This window comes from Rana temporaria, chromosome 4 (assembly GCF_905171775.1).
Source record: "Rana temporaria chromosome 4, aRanTem1.1, whole genome shotgun sequence".
NCBI lineage: Eukaryota > Metazoa > Chordata > Amphibia > Anura > Ranidae > Rana > Rana temporaria.
In genome coordinates, this window is record NC_053492.1 from 352,856,409 (window position 1) to 352,876,970 (window position 20,562).

Genomic DNA, 20,562 nt, shown 5'->3' on the forward strand with positions numbered 1-20,562 from the left:
CTGCACTGAAGCTGCAGATGGACACAGATCTGGCTGCATTGAGGCTGCAGATGGGCACAGATCAGGCTGCATTGAGACTGCAGATGGGCACAGATCAGGCTGCATTGAGGCTCAGATACCATCATTTTGCTTCCAAGTGGTTTATTTAAAAAAAAAAAAAAATCCTGAAACTTCCCTCTTAAATTGGGGTGCGTGTTATACGCCGATAAATACGGTATATTATATACATTTAGGAAAGAAGCCAGGCCTTTTTTTTAACAATCTACTAAGCTGGACAGAACCAGTTCTTGAGGGAGTATATTCCACATTTTCACAGCTCTTACTATGAAGAAGCCTTTTCCTATTGGGAGATTAAATCTCCTTTCCTCCAGACATAAAGAGTGCCCCCTTGTCCTCTGTGATGACCTTACAGTGAATAATTCAACACCAAGTTCACTATTTGTACATGTTTATCATATTCCACCTTAATCTTCTCTTCTCAAGAGAGAATACCTTCAGTTCCTCCAATCTTTCCTCATAGCTGAGCTCCTCCATGCCTCTTATCAGTTTAATTTATCTTCTCTGCGCTTACTCCTGTTCCCCGATATCCTTTATGAAAACTGGTGCCCAAAACTGAACTACATATTCCAGATGAGGTCTTACTACTCATTTGTACAGGGGTAAAATGATACCTCTCTCTCTGGAGTCTATAACTCTTCATACAATAAATAATTTTGCTTGCTTTGGAAACCACAGCTTGGCATTGCATGTTATTATTAAGCTTATGATATAACAGGAACACCCAGATCCTTCCCCCTCCATTGACTCTTCCAGTTGTTCTCCCTCTAGTATGTATTATGTAAGCATATTCTTAGCCCCCAAATGCATAATTTTACATTTATCAACATTAAACCTCATTTGCCATATAGTTGCACAATTGAACAGTGCATTGAGGTCGGCTTGTAAGTTGGAGATATCCTGTAAGAACATTATTCCACCCCATAGCTTGGTGTCATCTGAAAAGTCTGAAATTGTACTTTTAATCCCAGACCGTATATCATTTATAAATATATTAAAAAGTAAGGGTCTCAACACTGAACCTTGGGGTACACCATTGACAACCTTAAACCATTAAGAGTATGAATTAATAACCACTACTCTCTGAATACGGTCTTTTAGCCAGTTTTCTATCCATTTATAAACTGATATTTCCAGGCCTGTAGACTTAACCTTACACATGAGCTGTGTGTGGGGAACAAAGTCAAGCTACTCATAAAAACATACTAAGTTGGTTTCACTAGCATTATACCAAGTGGATGATGGTCCTGACATGTAATACCCTCCCCCAGTGATACAATTGGTCCAGGGAAGAGATTTGGATGAGCTTATGAATCACAAATAGTCATTCTCATCTGTAGTATTGGGTAGAAACATGCTAATCATACTGGCCACAGCTCCTGCAGAAAAAAGCCACAGACTTTCCCTTATTGCTCCGCATAGGCTTTTAATAGGAGATACTTGCACAGGATTTATTGGAAGTGACTTGGATTAAAGCAATAATATCCATGGTTTCCAAAAACAATTCATACACATCCACTACTTAATGGCCTGTAATCTATTTTTCTTATTGTGTTTTTCTGCATCCTTGTAAGGTCCTCTGAGTTTCTAAAGCTCTCCTTTCCCACCTTCCTTCCATTTGTTTGGGATGAGCAGTGCAAATTGGTTGCGGTCATGTGCACTGCTCCATGAACACTACAAATCCCACAGTCCATAGTACACAATCCCTAGTCCAGTGATGGCAAAACTTGGCAGTCCAAATGTTTTGAAACTACGTTTCCCATGATGCTCAATTACAATGCACAGTACATGAGCATCATGGGAAATGCAGTTCCAAAACATCTGGGGTGCCAAGGTTCACCATCACTGCACTAGTCCATCTTGGGAGAGAACAAGAGAGGGTGGCTGCAATCCTTCATACAGGGGGACTAGAGAATGAACATGGATCCACCGCCTAATAGAAAGTCAAACCACAGCAGTAAAAAAAAAAAAAATGTATCTGGGTGAGAATAAGAACAATCGGAGGCACTTTTTTAAACTCAAAGGATAAGTTCACCTTTGGAAACTGAAGAAGTCACGAGGTGCGTGACGTACCGCCGTAGGGAGACTGAGGCCAGCGCAGACCGGGAGAAGCGGAGGGCACAGTCAGACAGTGTACATTCACTGCGTTTTACCCTACTTGCTTGCAACTACTTTATTTATTGTAAGAGTCCTACATATACGTGTTTGTATTAAAGTTTTATCGAAAATACTACACCACAGAAGTCTCCTCTCCTCCTTCCTGGGCACGGGCTGTAGTCCCCCCCCCCTCATTTTTAGCAACCAGTCGTAGGAGGAACGATCGTGGATCGCAGTGTATCTGGGCATCCCACACCTTCATGGTGGAAGATACTACATTGATGTGCCTATATTATTTATTTGTAAGATGAGAGTTCTGGGAGACTGGTGGAGAAGAATCGCTATGGTTCAATAATACAAATAGATCTTCTCATCAGGAATTTGGAAACATTGGAGGTTATACCCTCTCATCAAACGCATGGGGCATTTTTTACTCATCTCCTGCATTATCACTATTGCATTATTGAACCATCTACTATTGCAAATCTTGGTGCAATTTTGTGGCACTACCTGCACTTTTTATGTGTTTTTTTGGACTGAGTTGCAGTTTACTTGCATTATTAAGAGTCACTTTATTTGTACAGTAGCACTTTATACATATTTATATATTTTTTAGATCACTTGCTTATACTTGATTTTCTACACATGTGCATGATATAATAATCACTTGTCACTTGTTATACAGCACTTTATCACCATATTGCACGGTGACAGGATTGTTTGTATTTATTTATATATTTATTTACTTTAGCGCAAAATCGTTTATTTATCCACCTTTGGAAACATGTTACACATTCCACCCGATCCTAGGATGGAACATGTAACATGTTCCCAGTGGTGTAGCTGCTGCCCGCTGAAACCACCCCCTCCTGTGGCAGCAGTAAGGGAAGAGGTTCCTCATACTAGCTGTTAGTTTTTGAAAGCAGGACGGCCATGCGGGGGCCCCACCCACACAGCCGCATCATTTATATCAGAGGTCTCAAACTGGTGGCCCTCCAGCTGTTGCGAAACTACAATTCCCATGAGGCATTGCAAGGCTGACAGTTACAAGCATGCCTCCCAGAGTCAGGCAGAGGCATGATGGGACTTGCAGTTCCACAACAGCTGGAGGGCCACCAGTTTGAGACCTCTGATTTATATACTACAAGTCAGGATGTACAGTTAAGCAGATGGACTGACAGTGTGCAGGAGACCTGCATGGCATCAGCGATCTTCTGGTGCAATGCTTTACAGGCTCCTAATACAAAAAATAAATGCACATGTATTTACCTGCAAAAAGATGTGCGTTTATTATTTTTATACAAATGTGAACTTATCCTTTAAGAATACATACTTTTTTTTTTTTTTACACCAGAGTTTAGAGTGACTTTAAACCCATAAAACATGCATTTTTGGAGATGAAAAACATATCTGAAACGTTATATTACAGGCTGCAATTCAACTTAAATTGTATGTGTGTATCAGTGCTGCTTTGACCTTATGAAGACAGTTGTGTCCTAAAAATTAATTGTTGATGTAGAGAAAATTGTAATAGTTTTTTTTTTTTTGCTACAAGTGACATAATATGGATATTATCCCCTTATGTAATAATGTGATCACATTATCACTGGTACAGCACATTCTTGTAACACTGGTGGCAGATAGTAAATAATAAAGCATTACAACCACATAAGATACTTTTTATTATACTGTACATCAGATTCTGGAAATATTCCGCTGATCCTAAATATCTTGCTTGGGACAGGCTGTTTCTATGTTATGATGCCCTCTCAGTGACTTTGTGACTAGCCACTGATTCTCTAGTAGTATATTATGATTCGCAACCAACCTCACTACCTATAACTCTTCTATGTACAGCAAAGCAATAGATGAGTTATACAGGGGACAGGAGGCCAGGCATTAAGTCATAGCAGAGGGAGACTCTTTAGTCACTAGATTACTTACTGCAGTAGATATAGATTGTCTTCTTCCATACTATTTATTGTCTTCCAGCCAAAACTGTGGGTGAAGCACCAAAACACAGAGCAAATTCAAGATAGACAAGAACAGGGCAGAGGCAATATTTATTGCTTAGTTTTAAATAGTTCCAAAACCTCAGAACAGAAACACATACTGTAAAAGCAAATGAATAAAGTGTTACTTATGTGAAGCACTGACTGCACTATTGGGTGAGCATTATATATATAGACATTTCGGGGGTTATTTATGAAAGGCAAATGCACTTTGCACTACAAGTGCAAACTACAAGTGCAAAGTGCACTTGGAAGTGCAGTCGCTGTAGATCTGAGGGGGGCAAGGAAAATAAAAAAACAGCATTTTAGCCTGCACATGATTGGATGATGAAATCAACAGAGCTTTCCCTTATTTCAGATCTACCCCTCAGATTTACAGCGACTGCACTTCCAAGTGCACTTTCAGAGCAATTTCAAGTGTGCTTTGCATTTCTAGTGTGCACTTGTAGTGCAAAGTGGATTTGCCTTTCGTAAATAACCCCCTGTATGTTTAATCATAGATGTAAAAAGTCACCCATAGTTAGATCAGCTAGGACGGTCAGACAGTTGTAGAACTGAGATTCTCACTCATCAATGGTCACTTTCAGTAAATATACCACTGCTGTCAAACTCAGACCTCAAAGGTCAACATTCTCCTAGAGTCAGGCAATAATAAATAAAAGGTACTCTAGGCAAACCGATGAACATAATTGAAATACATTTATAGAAATATTTTACCTGCCAAAATATTAAAATGACTAAAAGGACTAAATGTGATCCATTTAGTCCTACCACACATCATAGCCTATTGATACTCCCACTCTTTTCTTCTGCAGTTCGGTATTACAGTTTTTTCCCCAGCCTTTCAAGGCAAAGGATGAGCCGTCAAAGATCTTCCTTTATGCCACACTGAACCACAAATTGCTGATTTGTTAAATTCTAATAGAGTTTTTACCTAATCACATTTAAATGCCAATATCAACATAACTGATGCAGCTTCAAGTCTATATGATCAAAAGACACAACCACTCCAGTGCTTGTGCATCTGGCCCATCATGGTGAGGAAAAGGTAGACGTTAGTGGAGGGGAGTATATGGGACTGGGGTTCTCACAGGAATATCGTAGCCTTGGATCAACATTTGCTCCACCTGGGGCCTGGATGGGGGGTCTTAGGTGACCAGGTCTGGTTTCACAAGATAAGGGAAACAAGCCTAATAGAATAAGTTAGTTTAGGCTCACACAGCCGTGTTATTCATTCTGTGAATGAATGAACTACAACTATAGTAAGCCATTGTGGTTGACCGCTTGTATTTTTCTGGTCAGTGTTCTCTTATTTCATGGATCTTCATGGCCTTTATTAACTGCATGCACATATCAAAGGTACGGGTAGACAGTATGAAAAGGTTGGCTTTGTTGGCTCCAAAGAAAAAGAATAATATATGCACATTTTTAACTTGCATTTTTTTTTTTAAAGGATGAGTTTACTTTTTGAACATATTTAGGGTGGAACATGTAACATGTTTTGAGTCCAGCCTCTTATCCCCCCGATCCCCTCCCTGTGACAGTGGGTAGGAAATCTTTTTTTTTTTTTGTCTTAATGAACCCCTTAATTACTTACCTGAGCCCCATCTCTTTCCAGTGATGTCCACGAGTGTCTTAGGACTCTTCTCCTACAGATTGGCTGAGACACAGAAGCGGCACCATTGGCTCCCGCGGCTGTCAAAGTCAGATAGCCAATCAGGGGAGAGAGGGGGCGGGGCAAGGGCAGGCTCTGTGACTGAATGAACACACAGAGCTGTGACTCGGCTTGGGTGCCCCCATAGCAAGCTGCTTGCTATGGGGACACTCAACAGGAGTGAGGGTTCAGGAGCAGCAAAGAGGGACCCCAGAAGAGGAGGATCTGGGCTGCTCTGTGCAAAACCAACTACACAGAGGAGATAAGTATAACATGTCTGTTACTATTATATTTGTTTTATTAGATTTAACAATCATGTATGTGTGTGGATTCTGAACTCTGGGTCCTTTCCCTTTTTCCTGTGAGTAGTCCCCATTTTGTGGAGTGATGCTGAACCAGGCCAGTGTGCTCAGTGACAATTTCAGTGACCCTTAAAAAATCTGAATCCAGCACACTGTCTGTTCTTGTGTTTGGACTTTTGCAGCAAATACGTGTCAGAGAAAAGTTAGAAATTCTCTCATTCTAGAAGGGCAAGAACCAAATCTAAAGTATTAACATGACAGCTGGGGAACTAATATTTCCAAAAGCCAAGCTAATGGCAGCCTACATTCTTTTGTGACAAGTTTTCTTTAAACAATGGACAGGAAAAGCCTGATTCTATGACATATGGTCACATGTCCCAACAATCCCATTGTGCAATAGGCTGCTCTTATGTTTGAATTACACATAAAGCAGAACCTCAGCTAAACAAAATACAGGAAAACCTTGGATTGCGAGCATAATTTGTTCCAGAAACATGCTTGTAATCCAAAGCACTTGTATATCAAATCATTTTTTTACAGGGTATAAAAGAGAAGAGAGGCACCTCTAAGGCCCCGTACACACGACCAAACATGTATGCTGAAACTGGTCCGCGGGCCAGTTTCAGCATACATGTTCGGTCGTGTGTAGGCGCGAGCGGGCCGAATTCCAGCAAACATTTGCCCGCCGGGCCTTTTCCCAGCAGACAAATATTCATGGACGTGTTTTAAAACCGTCCGCTGGAATCCTGCCCGCTCGGACATGTACGGTCGTCAGTACAGACCTACCGTACATGTCCGAGCGCCCGCCGTCCCTCGCATGCGTCGAATGACTTCGACGCATGCGTGGAAGCCTTTAAATGGCAGGCCCGCCCACGTCGCCGCGTCATCGTCGCGGCGACGACGCGGACACGCCCCGCGTAGTGTTTACGCGCGGACTTCTGTACGATGGTTAGTACAACCATCGTACAGAAGCCCTCTGGCAGGCATGTACGGTGAAAACGGTCCGACGGACCGCTTTCATCGTACATGTTTGCTCGTGTGTACCGGGCCTAAGTGTAGCAATAAGTTACTAAATGTTGTACCTTCATTAAATGTAAGCATATTGCTACACTTAGAGGCTCCTCTCTTCTTTTTTATACTCAGTTGTGACATGACGCTACTCTTATATCAAGACATCACTTGTATATCAAGGCAAAATTTATAAAAACATTTTGTTTGTCTTGAAAAATGCTCTCAAACCAAGTTATTCTCAAACCAAGGTTTTACTGTAAGTACAAATTGCTATCCTATTTAAAGATAAAATAAAACAGCTTTTGCTGCAATATTCATATTCAATCTAGACCCCCCCTTCCCAGCAACCACTAAGGTAACAGTGCTAGCAAATGCCTGTATAATGTTTAGATGAAGTTCAGTGAGAACTATTCAGAATTATGTATAGGCACTTAGGGCCCATTCACACTTTTACGACTCCAAAGTTGGGCGACTTTGTGGTGCAACTTCAAGGCAACTTGGATGTGATTTGTTGTCCCTCTGCAAAGTCAGACCCACTGTTGCAGATACCACTTTCATGCAACTTTTGAGGGTTAACATTGAAGTTGGTTCCTTAAGTTGCATCAAAGTTGTGCATGAACTACATTGAGTCACACATGAACAATTATCATTGTAAAGCAGAGTCATGCAACTCTGATGTCCAATGACGAGTCGCACAAGTAGGAATTGGGTGTTACATATTTGCAAACAATATCTGTATTTCTCTAAGTCCCTGTTCACATAGCGACAGCAGAGCATTGTGATTTCTTGCCGCATTTTTAGAACAGCACTATTCATTTGAATTGGCTGCTCTCTGCTGCAAAAACACACCCAAGTAGCTCCTTTACCTTTTTTGTAGCAGACTCTGGTACGTTTTCCGAAAGCACGATTTTGAGTATTAGTGCGCGTTTTGTCTTCTGAGCGTCTGGGGAAATAATGGCATCCAAGCTTCGTGAGCTTTGCAGAAATTTTACCACGTTCCAGAATCATGGTGATTCTAGAACACTCGAATAACAACAGGGACTTACATACTGCTAAATTGTATGAAGTACATTTATAGACACCAAATAACTTTCTTGAAAAAAATACTTTTCCACACTTCCAAAGGCAGCAAGCTGAAGTATTTACACTTTTAAATGTTTTTTTTCAACATTGATTTTTTTTTTAGCTTGCCTTCATTCAACATCTTAACTAGGACGAAAGAAATCCCTCAAGAGTTACAGTGAATTGGGCAGGATGCTAAGAACAATCTCCACCCCCCCCCCCCCCCCCGCAGAATATTGAAAGAAAGATGACAAGCCATGTTCTTAGAGTTTTACACTCATTTGCATTCACCTATAGGAAAATAAAAGCCTGAAGTGGGGAGGGAAGAATTGCAATCATGAGCTACTATGAGTGATTTTTGCTAACAGAAATAACTCTCCATCTCAAAGGCTCTGCCACTACCTAAGGGTGCCATCTACTGGAACTCAACAATATTACTAATAAAGCTGCAGCCAGCCCTTCAGTTTTCATTCTCCATTAACAAAATTTCACATTTGTTTTGTTTTTTCCCTTTAATATATGTATTGCACATACTGATTAATTTTTTTATTTTTTTGCAGAATAGTAAAATTACAGCAAAATAGACATTTTAAAACTGCATTATTTGTATAAAGTTCCATATTTTTATATGAATTTACACTTGTTCTGATTAAAAGACAAGCTTTGGAGTACAACATAAAGAAAAATATCTAAAATTTAAAAAAAGAAGCAGCCTGCAGACCAGATCTGTTATGTTATATTTAGCTCAGTGTTAATTTTGGTGGAACAATTAAGTGGAATCAAGAAATGTACCCACAATATGACTTCCCTACAATCGTTACAGAATATTTGGCCATGTTTGAACAACAGTTTATTAGCCTTCCATTCCATTTTTTGATTGTAGGAAACCAACAAATCTCAATGAGCACACTCCACACTCCACTTCAACCACTCTAATTAACTGTCCCTAAAATTTTCATCCTGCTTAAAGTCATTCTACCAAATATTTTACATAAGGGGTGAATTGAGGTCTTGGAAAAGGAACAATTATATCACTCATCATCGATGTTGCGTAATAAGGTTGTGAAAAGGTCTAGTAAATCAGTGTTACCACTCTGCAGTTTGGAGCAGTGAGGACAGAAAACTGATGACAAACAGTTATCACTCTAGGTATCACTCATTATATTATTATTATGACTAGAATCTGTTAAAGTGGTTGTAAACCCCACTTTATGACGTTTACCTACAGGTAAGCCTATAATAAGGCTTACCTGTAGGTATAAAGAATATCTGCTAAACCTGTACAGTTTAGGAGATATTCCCCCCGCAATGCGCCGCTAATTATAGTGGACCAGGTAAGTTCCTCTCACCTCGTTCCGAGGTAGGTATTATTCCATCGGAAATTCTGACTGTGTGTATGCCCCGAGGAATTCCATAGGAGTTTAGATAGAGAACGTGTTCTTGTTTACTCCGATGGAATTCCATTGGAATTCCGATGTGAGTTTGGCGGGCAAAAGCCCAATCGTGTGTATGGGGCTTTAGAACATTGGATAAGACTGTTATATGACACTTACAAAAATACATGACTGTGGAAAGGTAGTATGAGTTATTCCAAGTAGAAATATACTGTAAAATGTGTCAAATTAAGCAATGCACCCTTGAACAGCCAAACAGATTGTCACACCAAGATCGTGTGTCACTGGGTAATGTTTGAATCAGAAGTGCTTTTCTTTCCGGTAGGAATGCAAAAACACCTAAAGCTGGACTTCAGGAATTCAGTTACTTTGTAAAATCTATAATGGCATGCAACCTCATGGACTGTTCTCTGTTATTTTAAACGAACAGTTTTACAGCGTGTCTGGGGTACAGCTATTGCTATAGTCCCAGAGCATTTCTGTCGTTTTATGCAGAAGCATCCCCCCATTAGCCATCCATTTACAGAAGGCTTTGTATTTTGTGACTGGGTTCACATAATACAAAACGCTCTGTGATTGGGTAGAAGGAGGGAAGGGATGGGTACAGCGGCTGCATGTAACTATGCAGTTGCAGTAAACTGTAAATTAAAGAGATAAGTCCACAAGTTGACATGTACCTCTTTAGATGTAACCTATAGTTAGACAGCACATTTTACAAAGTGAATGGATTCCTGGAGTTCAGCTTTAAGGGTGCTTGATGCAGTTTAGAAGGTGGTCAGATAAAAGTCAGAAGCACCTGTGAAGGATATAGTATAAGCTGAGAAACATTTCAAACAAATCTCATATTCAAACAGAACTCCCTTGAGAATCTGCATCATTTGCCTATCTACACTAGTCCTATAGCAAATAACCAGATATGTGCCAGATTAGAAACCATAAGCACCAACACACAGGTGTCATAATTTCTTCTATCCAAAACCGTGAGATTTATTTCACTGAAAACTCTTCACACTGTTCCCTAAACTGTAGTAAGAGGGTAAAAAAACGAGTCTGTTTCTTGAAAAAAATACAAGGTACAAGTGAATGGTGGCTACTCCAAGTGGCCTACTGTGTTTACTATGCAGGGGTGCAACAATTTGGCATAGGACCTGAAATACCTGTGCAATCACTGCAGTAGTGGGGACTAATACAATGATTCTTCCACAGCGGTCTTACAGGTATGAAATATGTATACTTACATTGGTCCAAGCTGAACCAGTTTAACTACGAGATGAAAACCAAACCTGGAGTTCAGTCTTATATTATATTATGCCCAAAGACAAAACTTTTCAAGGGGTAAAACTGCTATCAGTTTTCTTATTTGCCATCTGTCTAATCAGTGAGATTCCCCTTCACTTCCTGTGATTTACACTAAACAGAAAGTAAGAGAAATTGTACTGTTTGGAAAATCACCAAGTTGTCATTTAACAAGTTTCCCCATTGGAAGATTTGCTCTCTATACCTATTCTGGTGGCAACACAAAATTTTGAATATACCCTCACTTTAATTTCCGGTGGCTGGTGCTCTGGACAATTAGAGAGAGTGCATTTGTTAATAGGGACACAGACAGCAATACAAATCTGACCATGGTTCTAATCCATCCTCACTCTTTCAAAAAAAACAACAACATTTTTCTTTAAAGCAAAGCCATATTTTGGCCATGCAGCAATTTGTTTTAATACCGCCTTTCAAGCAGTATAAACTCAAATTTCCTTTGCTTCCAGGTTACTCTATCCCCCTGTTAGGATCAATCAAAGTAAGCCTTGTGGAAGCACCATATTGTTTTATTAGGAAGTCACACAGGGCTGAGGACTGAAGTGGAGTGAGTCACATAATCTTCTGTAAGGGGAAGTACAAGTTATTTTCTCCTGCCCTGCAGTATGCACTGCTTGGGGAGATCATTAAGCAAACCTGCTGCTTTTTACAGATTTGATCTAAGAAGGCAAACAACATGTTTCCTCCAATAGCAGTTGACATGTGTCTTCAAATACTCCACAAAACCGCTAACCATTCTCCAAACAAAATCACAGGTATCAGGCTCCAATCATTTCATGGATTTGACCAGATTAAACGGGAGGTCCGCCCACCCCTGCAAAAATTAAAAGCCAGCAGCTACACATACTGTGTAGTGATGTTGGCACCGCAGCTGATGTTTCCATCAGCTGTCAGGTACTGCCGCCGCCATTGTGGGTAAGGGAACCCGGCAGTGTAGTATTATGGCTTCACGCCGGGTCCCTACTGGGCATGCACGAGGCACAGCTGCGCTCTCCTATTGGTGCGGGGGAAGAAGGAAGAGGGATCCGAGCTGTGATGTAATTTGGCGCGGCGTGGACTCCCAGAAGAAGGGACAGGATACCCTCTCAAAGAGGGGTATCCGCTGCAACTCCCCCCCCCCCGAAAGGTGCCAAATGCGGCACCGGAGGTGGGGAGGGGATACATGGACAAATGAGTGGAAATTCCACTTGGTTGAACTCCGCTTTAGGGCCCTTTCACACGTACGGACCGTATGTCCGCATTTTCATCCTTCCGTTTGCGGATGAAAAAAGGACATACATGGGTCCATATGTGATTACGGGTGTCAGCGGATGAACATCCGCTGACACCCGTAATTTGTCCGCCTCCGCAAAGATCCGCATTTGCAGACGGAAGAAATCCTATTTTTCTTCCGTCTGCCGGATCGGATCAGATGAACACGGACATACGGTCCCCCATAGGGGAGAGCAGAGGAAACACAGGGCGGTCTCTGCACAGTGTGCAGGGACCGCCCTGTCAGCTGCCGGCTCAGCGGGGATTTTACGGAGGATCCCCACTGAGCTGTACGGACACACGGAGCGGACCATTACTGACCCGCTCCGTGTGAAAGGGCCCTTAGAGATAATCAGGAAGGTTGAACATTTTCAGCCATTAACTACTGTTAATGATCATGGCCAGTATCCAAATGTGAAGGTAGGGGTCCAACACTTTAAGGTGGAGAGTGGAATCTGAAATATCACTGTCCTCATTTTTTATAAACAAAGTAAATTTCTTTAAACATTACTGAAACAAACCAAAATGCGACTCTTTATTGGACATTTTGAGAGATATGACATTGATATTTCATAGATCTACCCCATTAGTGAATACTTTCATTGACTTTGTATTGCTAAAGAAGTCATTACTGAGAGAGCTCATTTAGTGTACCTTAATGCATCATACATGAGCATTTTTTTTCTCTGATGCGTCATGATAAATGCATTAAAATGATCTAAACAGACCACTCTAGGCAGGGAACAAACAACTCCCTAGAAAGTTCTTTACATTTACACAGCACGCCTATTTACATATGTACAATGGCACTTGCATTTATGCAAACCCTTAATGTGCACAAAGCTTATCATCAACTTTGCTTGTTTGTTTAAAAAAAAAAAATATGCTGCTTAACGTAGAATGTATTTATTTTCAATCAATTTCATTGTTTCTGTGCAAATAAAACATGCAATCCAAATCCATGTCATAAACTAACACATATACATACATGTTAAGGGTATTCTGTGCTTTGTAAGTTAAAGAAAGGCAAGAGGTGCTTCTCCCTAAATTTGCTCCAGGCAGATGATAGTTGGAATAAATTTGAACAACTCATCAAATGTTCCTTTGAAAAATGTTCCCTATAATATAGCCACAAAAACAGACTGCTCGCTTTTAGCATGGCACAAGCAGTATGATTGCAGAAAGTGAAATAAACTGACATGCATCTGTTGGCACAAAGAAGAGGAAACTAACTTAGGGAGAGACAGCTGTTGATATTGTGTTCAAAGCCTTTCCACATCCTCATAATATCACAGAAGGAACAGAAAGGAATTGATATATAAATGTACATGCTCCTATTGAGGGATGTAGCTGCTCCTCTAAATAAAATATGCTGATTATAATACAGATTAGAAGCAGATATTCATACACCAGATTACACAATATTCATTCACATCACGCTACTGACATATAAAAGAAAAAGTTTCATGTCCTGCTGGATATCGATCTGTGTTGCTTCCAAGGGACAAAGCAAACAAGAGCCAATGATATCAAAATTTGACAGGAGTGGCAAAAAAGAAGACACATAAAATTCATCATTGACTCCCCAGTGTCCTATATCCAAAACCAACTTAGCATGTCTAATATTACTTCCTCCCACCATCTCCTCCAGGAATTCATCACCACACGGCATCTTCTGCCAGCACTTTGTCCTCATTCTCACCTCCTACTTATTTGTAAACCTACCACTGCATACAACCATTTTATCTATTGACATGCAATTGACTTATTTTAGAAGTACAGTAATGTTATTAAAGAAGCAAAGTTTATTAAATAATAAATACTCCTGCAGATTCCGGACAATTAGCCCCTGTATTACAGCGTTTGCCAATTTAAGATTCATGTTAAAGTCTACAGGTTGAGCAACAATACCCAACCTGTTAGATCTACATCTACAGGTACCACTAACTAAAAACACAGCTTGTGTACAATGCAAGGTTTAAAAGCCATACCACTGAAATAATAGGATTCCCTTAGCTCTGTAGAAGGGACAATATTTCCTAATATCTATGATGCAATCACACTAAAGTCCATATCAATATGTATGAGCCCAAGCTTCAATGAGAATGCAGGCTATTCAACTGGCAATGCCAAATATAGTGGTGATTTCCATAAAGAATCAATCACAGGAGGGAATATTCAGAACCATATTCAATAGTAAACAGTGGCTGAGAATATTGTACACATACTGTATGATATACATAGAGAAGATAACCATAAAGCGCATCAGCCATTCAAACAAATGACTAGAAAAAGTAGAACAACCAACAATCAAATCACAATATTATCAGGGCATTTACTTCCCAAACTATTCCAGTTTCCATATTCAATTAGATAATTGCCAATTAATCAATTCAAACAATTTATTAAAGCATTGATTGATAACAATGTCAAGTACACAACCACAAGCTAAGAGGACCCTTAATAATACACAGTGCTGACAACAGACATATTAGGTCTTTAATTTGTCCATGATGAACGGTATGTCCCCACATAACATTTAAGGACATGTGCCTATAGGGTTAAAAGCATTATTCATACAACTCAATTGATCTGTGCTGTTAAAAAAAAAAAAAAAAGTTTGGGTCACTTTTCATGTCATTAAAAGTTGGCATTCTACCAGGCAAGGAAGGGACCATCTCCCCCATGGCCAACTTACCTTGCACAGTTTCTGATACCGAGGAGAAGAGACTGCCATCCTTTGCAAGTGATGCAATAAAACAACAACTTTCTGGAGAGATGTTCTCACGACAGCCATCATTTTAAGTTTGCCACACTTCTGGAGGTACCTCAGAATTTGCATTATAAATGAAAAGCGGCAATCATTCCCTCATGGTCACTGGACAACCATTTGCCAGCTGTCTGAGCATGCTCGCTTCCAAATATATAAGACAAAAATGTTTTGCTTTAAGGAGACCAAAGTCCTCTCTGCTTGAAAAGGCAGAAGTCGATAGCATCTCCTCAGTTTGATTTCTTGAAATTAAATCCTTATATCCCAGCTCTATAAAAGGCAGCTAGAGCCAGCAGCTGAAGCAGCCTGCCTTATCCAAACGCTTGTTTACCCCACTGAAAGCCATTCAATAGGATGTGACTTTAAGGATGAAGACATTAGGACTACAATACACTGAAGAGTCCCACCGTGTTGTGATGATGGATCCGCAAATATAGTTAATTCCTCACTGAAGGGGAGAGAAAGGCAGAGATGCTTGCACCCTTCTACTGAACGATGTGCTTGCTCCCTCTGCTAGACTCTGACTGAATGCAGCTGCATAGGAGTGAATAACAGGCAGGGATAAATCTTCAGAGGAGACCCGAGAGATAATTGCTCTAATTCCATCAGCCATACGTTAAATGCTAATTAATCACACATAGCCATAAGATGGGATAGAGTGAAAAGTGCAGGGGAGTGCATGACTGAAAGAAAACATGAGTTCAGTAAATATACCAACAAATAACGGTTCTGTTAAACTCCTCTCTGAACTCAGGGTTGCTTCTATATTCATCCTCCCATGATTTCACTCGACTGCTTCCTAGATGTCAGAGTAGCAAATAAATAATGGTATATGCTGAGATTTATCTAAAAAGGGTTACTTAGGAATGCTGACTGTTGCCTCTTTCCAAGTATTACATGTTACAATGATGCTCACAGAAGCATCTATTATAGAACAATATCACGGAGGTGCATGGGCACGTGCCCAAGGCTCAAACCATTTAGGGGAAGTAAGTCAATTCATGTGTCATATTGTCCTCTGAAGTCTGCATCCCAATACTGCAGTTAGGAAATTCAAGTTCAGAAAATCATTAAAGCAAATAAAGGGTAGGGAGAGAGAAAATAAAAGGTGTTATATATATATATATATACAAAATATGTAATAGATATTATAATGTTGGATGCAGGTGAAAACATCTGCAGGATTTGATACACAGGTCAGGTTACAAGAATCCTTATCACCCCAATAGAGTGATATTTTAGCTTTGCCGTGGACTTCATCTCATCCAAAACTGACTCATTATTGAAATCATATGGAGTGTAGCTTCATAATTTAGATAGAGCTTTGTAGATGATATGTTAGTTTGTCTAACAGTTTGCTCTACTTTTCTACAATGAAGCGCAGCAGAGAAACAAACAGTTCAGTAGTTGTATTGTCTGTGAGCATTCATTTGCCTATAGTAGAGTCCACAAAGGAACTATTTGCATTCTAACAGGAATTGTTCACAAATGTAGCAAACATTGACCTGGTACTCTAGCAGATGCACCAGATTGATCCAGCGGGAGCATTAAAGCTGCTTTTACTTAGCTTTGTAACGGTTACACTCCAGTAAGCACACTGGGCTAATGAAGAAAAGTGGTGGGTAGATTCTACTGCTTAGTATGCACTGAAAAACCTCAAGTTGCTATAGTCATGCCATGCCAAGAAAGTGACAGCATGGTATACAGTCAAAAAAAGCCTTTTTAGACACCAAAAAAACACAGCTGTGTATAAATAAATAAAATAAAAAACACCCCCTTTCAATTTCTCTTATCCTATTCTATGTTACACATAAAGGTGTGTAGGTAAATGCAAGGCAGATTAAATATGTACAAGGTGTAATCATTAGATGTTAACAGGTTGGTTCTCCCGCTGTTATAGTTGAAGTCTGAATATGTTGTTATTGTATGTATGGCGAATGGCACCTGGACCCGTCGCCGGGTAGCGTTTTGATACTTATGTGATTTAACGCTTAACAAAAATATTCAATCAATAAACAATAATATGGTTTAATATGTCTTTTTAATTCCTGGCACTTTTCCACTCACAGGTGGGAAGTGAGATAGGGGTAAGCTAGAAGTTAACTTTTGGAGCAAGTTGGGATTCGCATATTACTATTTACTGCAGGCATTTTTATAGCACTGACAATTTATGCAGTGCTTTACATATTGTACATCAACATCACGTTATGCCTCCATGGAGCTTAAAATCGAAGCTCATGCATACTAGGGCCAATTTAGACAGGGGCCCAAAAACCTACCAGCATGTCTTTGGACAGTGGGAGGAAAGCCACCCAAGAACAGAGAGAACATGTAAATTCCTTGCAGACAGAGCCCTGACTGGGTTCCCAGGTACCGCAGTGCTGCAAGGTACAAGTGATAACCGCTGAGCCATTCTAAGTTTTGAGACTTTCAGGATGCCTATTAAGATATTTGCTGGTATATTCAGGCACCTATGGGTGCCTGCTTTGGAGTCATGTAATATGTTTACAAAGTTAATATGTGCGTGCTTTAAAGTGATACTAAACACACACTGTTTCATTTACACTGTCCCTTGTATTTCCGTATCTGAATGATAGCACTGTAATTATTGAAAAAAAAAATCTAACTACAGTACCTTTTTTCCTAATCAATATACAGCTGTCACATGACCCAGCTATTTCCCAGCCTGTCTGCAGGGAATCATAAGCAGGAGGAGCTTCTAGTCCTCTGCTGGTCACATATTCAAAATAAAAAAGACAGCCTTTGGTATACAGAGTTAAAATAAATAATAACAATAAGCTCTTTTTCATTGCCATATAAAAATATATTTAGACTCTAATTGTTATTATTTTTGGCAATAACATGGTGCTGGTGTCCATAGGGGGGGGGGGGGTGTACTGTATTTCTACCATGACTGATATGCTTAGTGTTGGTGGGGGGATGGAGTGGTGTCTTGCAAATGCTTGGAGTATGTGGTTCTGTAGTATGTGTGGGGCTACTATGTTTGTGTATACGATGATTGTTGAAAAGCAAATTTCTGTACTTGTACAGTGGAAGTTGTTGGATAATTACCTGTTCAATAAAAACCTTTTTTGATTTATAAAAAAAAAAACATGGTGCTGGTGGATTCCTGCCAGACACAGCTGTGTTGCGCCTAATCCAGCTTGTGTCTAAGGCCCCGTACTCACGACCAAACATGTCTGCTGAAACTGGTCCGCAGGCCAGTTTCAGCAGACATGTTTGGTCGTGTGTGGGCGCGAGCGGGCCGAATTTCAGCAAACATTTGCCCGCCGGGCCTTTTCCCAGCAGACAAATATTCCTGGACTTGTTTTAAAACAGTCCGCTGGAATTCTGCCCGCTCGGACATGTACGGTCGTCAGTACAGACCTACCGTACATGTCCAGGCGCCCGCCGTCCCTCGCATGCGTCGAATGACTTCGACGCATGCGTGGAAGCATTTTAAAGGCGGGCCGCCCACGTCGCCGCGTCATTGTCGCGGCGACACCGCGTCATCGACGCGGCGACACCGCGGACACGCCCCGCGTATTGTTTACGCGCGGACTTCTGTACGATGGTGTGTACAACCATCGTACAGAAGCCCTCTGGCAGACATGTATGGTGAAAACGGTCCGACGGACCGCTTTCACCATACATGTTTGGTCGTGAGTACCCGGCCTTAGACTAAGAGGGAGATAAAGTCTCCATAAATCTACATGAAATATCCCACCCCCATTGTGTTCAGCTCGTTAGTGGGCATGGAGGAGGATAGATGGTGAGAGCTGTCATTTACCACTGTGTATACACCCACATTTCTGGCTCTTTAGTCAAATGGGCTGCTCAGATGTGTTAGGGAGGACATGATCTGCATAGAAACTCACTGAAAAATTAGCATGTGCAGAGTTGCCAACACTGCTCTGCAAAATCTTTAGCTGAATTGGGGACATGGACAGAAGGGGAAGACAGAGAACAGCAGGATCAACCAGGTTTTCAGCAGAATACAGAAAACAAACCTCAATGACTTAGTGAGTATGAACAGCATATAATACAGCATTTAATGATAGTTATTTTTGCATATGGGTTTAGTGACACTTTAAGGAAAACTATATGTGAATAGCCATTGTGTGTCATTGATTGATTTTTGCAAGTAGATGTGACTTTATTAATATATATATATATATATATATATATATATATATATATATATATATATATATATATATATATATATATATATATATATATATATATATATATATATATATATATATAACATATGCACACTCACTGGCCAGTTTATTAGGTACACCTGTTTAATAGCTTGGTAACACAAGTTGTTAAATCAGCCAATCACATGGCGGCAACTTAGTGCATTTAGGCATCTAGACATAGTGAAGGTGACTTGCTGAAGTTCAAACCAAGCATCAGAATGTGGAAGAAAGGGCATATAAGTGACTTTCAACATGGCATGGTTGTTGGTGCCAGATAGGCTAGTCCGAGTATTTCAAAAACTGCTGAATTACTGGGATTGTCATGCACAACCATCTCCAAGGTCTAACAGAGACTAGTCAGAAAAGTTGTGTGGAAGAAAATGCTTTGTTGATATCAGAGGAGAATGGCAGACTTGTTTGAGATGATAGAATGGCAACAGTAACTCAAATAACCACTTGTTACAACCAAGGTATGCAGAATACACTGAACGCACAACACTGGGTGCCACTCCTGTCAGCTAAGAACAGCAAACTGGAACTACAATATGCATAGGCTCACCAAAATTGGACAATAGAAGAGTGGAAAAACGTTGACTGGTCTGATGAGTCTCAAATTCAGCTGGTAGGGTCAGAATTTGGTGTAAACAACATAAATGCATGGATCATTCTGCCTTGTATCAACAGTTCAGGCTGGTGGTGGTGGTGTAATGGTGTGGTGGATATTTTCTGGTCACACTTTGGGCCCCTTAGTACTGTTTAACATTGTTTAAATGCTACAGCCTACTTGAGTATTGTTGCTGATGATGTCTATCCCTTTATGACTACAGTGTACCCATCTTCTGATGGCTACTTTCAGCAGGATAATGCTCCATGTCACAAAGCTCAAATCATCTCAAACTGGTTTCTTGAACATGACAATAAATTCACTGTACTCCAATGTGCATGTCTAAATAGCCTGACCGGGTCTTGAGCTAGCCATTCCTCTCCAAAACTGTGTTCTGCTAAACACAGGAACCTGATATCAAGACACATTTATGTACATAGACAAGCTGTATTCATTGATTTAATTGAATTGGTGTTTCATATATCCAAGCTTTTTCTCCAAACTCGATAGATGTCTCCAACTGGACTTTTTAGTATATTGTTGTTTTCCAGCTTTAACTGTTGAGTAAATGTTGAGTATGTAAATAAACCTAAATTCAAATTCAGCTTTCAAAGTAGAACACCAAGATGTGTGATTCGTATAGCTTTCTTTCTGTTCTGTTCCTTGCCGTTACACAGATCTCTTTGAATACCATAAAATTACTTAAATTACTGATCTATGTTTGAATCACAATGCTTATCTCACAATGCCTTCCTCAGGTTTTCTCATCAAAAGGACAGCCCTGACTTGTTCAAGAATTTTCCAGAATCAGCATGTACTTCCTGGA

At 40.3% G+C, this 20,562-nt stretch overlaps 1 protein-coding gene across 10 annotated transcripts in view; it reads right to left on the reverse strand.

Moving 5' to 3' along the window:
* The window catches only part of UTRN (utrophin), a 910,930-nt gene that overhangs the window by 441,855 nt on the left and 448,513 nt on the right, over positions 1-20,562 (reverse strand). For 2 of the 10 annotated variants that reach the window (XM_040350831.1, XM_040350830.1), the window contains exon 1: positions 14,853-16,034. The exons of the other annotated variants lie outside the window; for them this stretch is intronic. In XM_040350831.1, coding sequence (XP_040206765.1) covers positions 14,853-14,996 — 144 coding nt within the window. In that variant the 5' untranslated portion in view covers positions 14,997-16,034. Of the gene's footprint in view, positions 1-14,852; positions 16,035-20,562 lie in introns of those variants that run through there. 10 annotated transcript variants of the gene reach the window in all.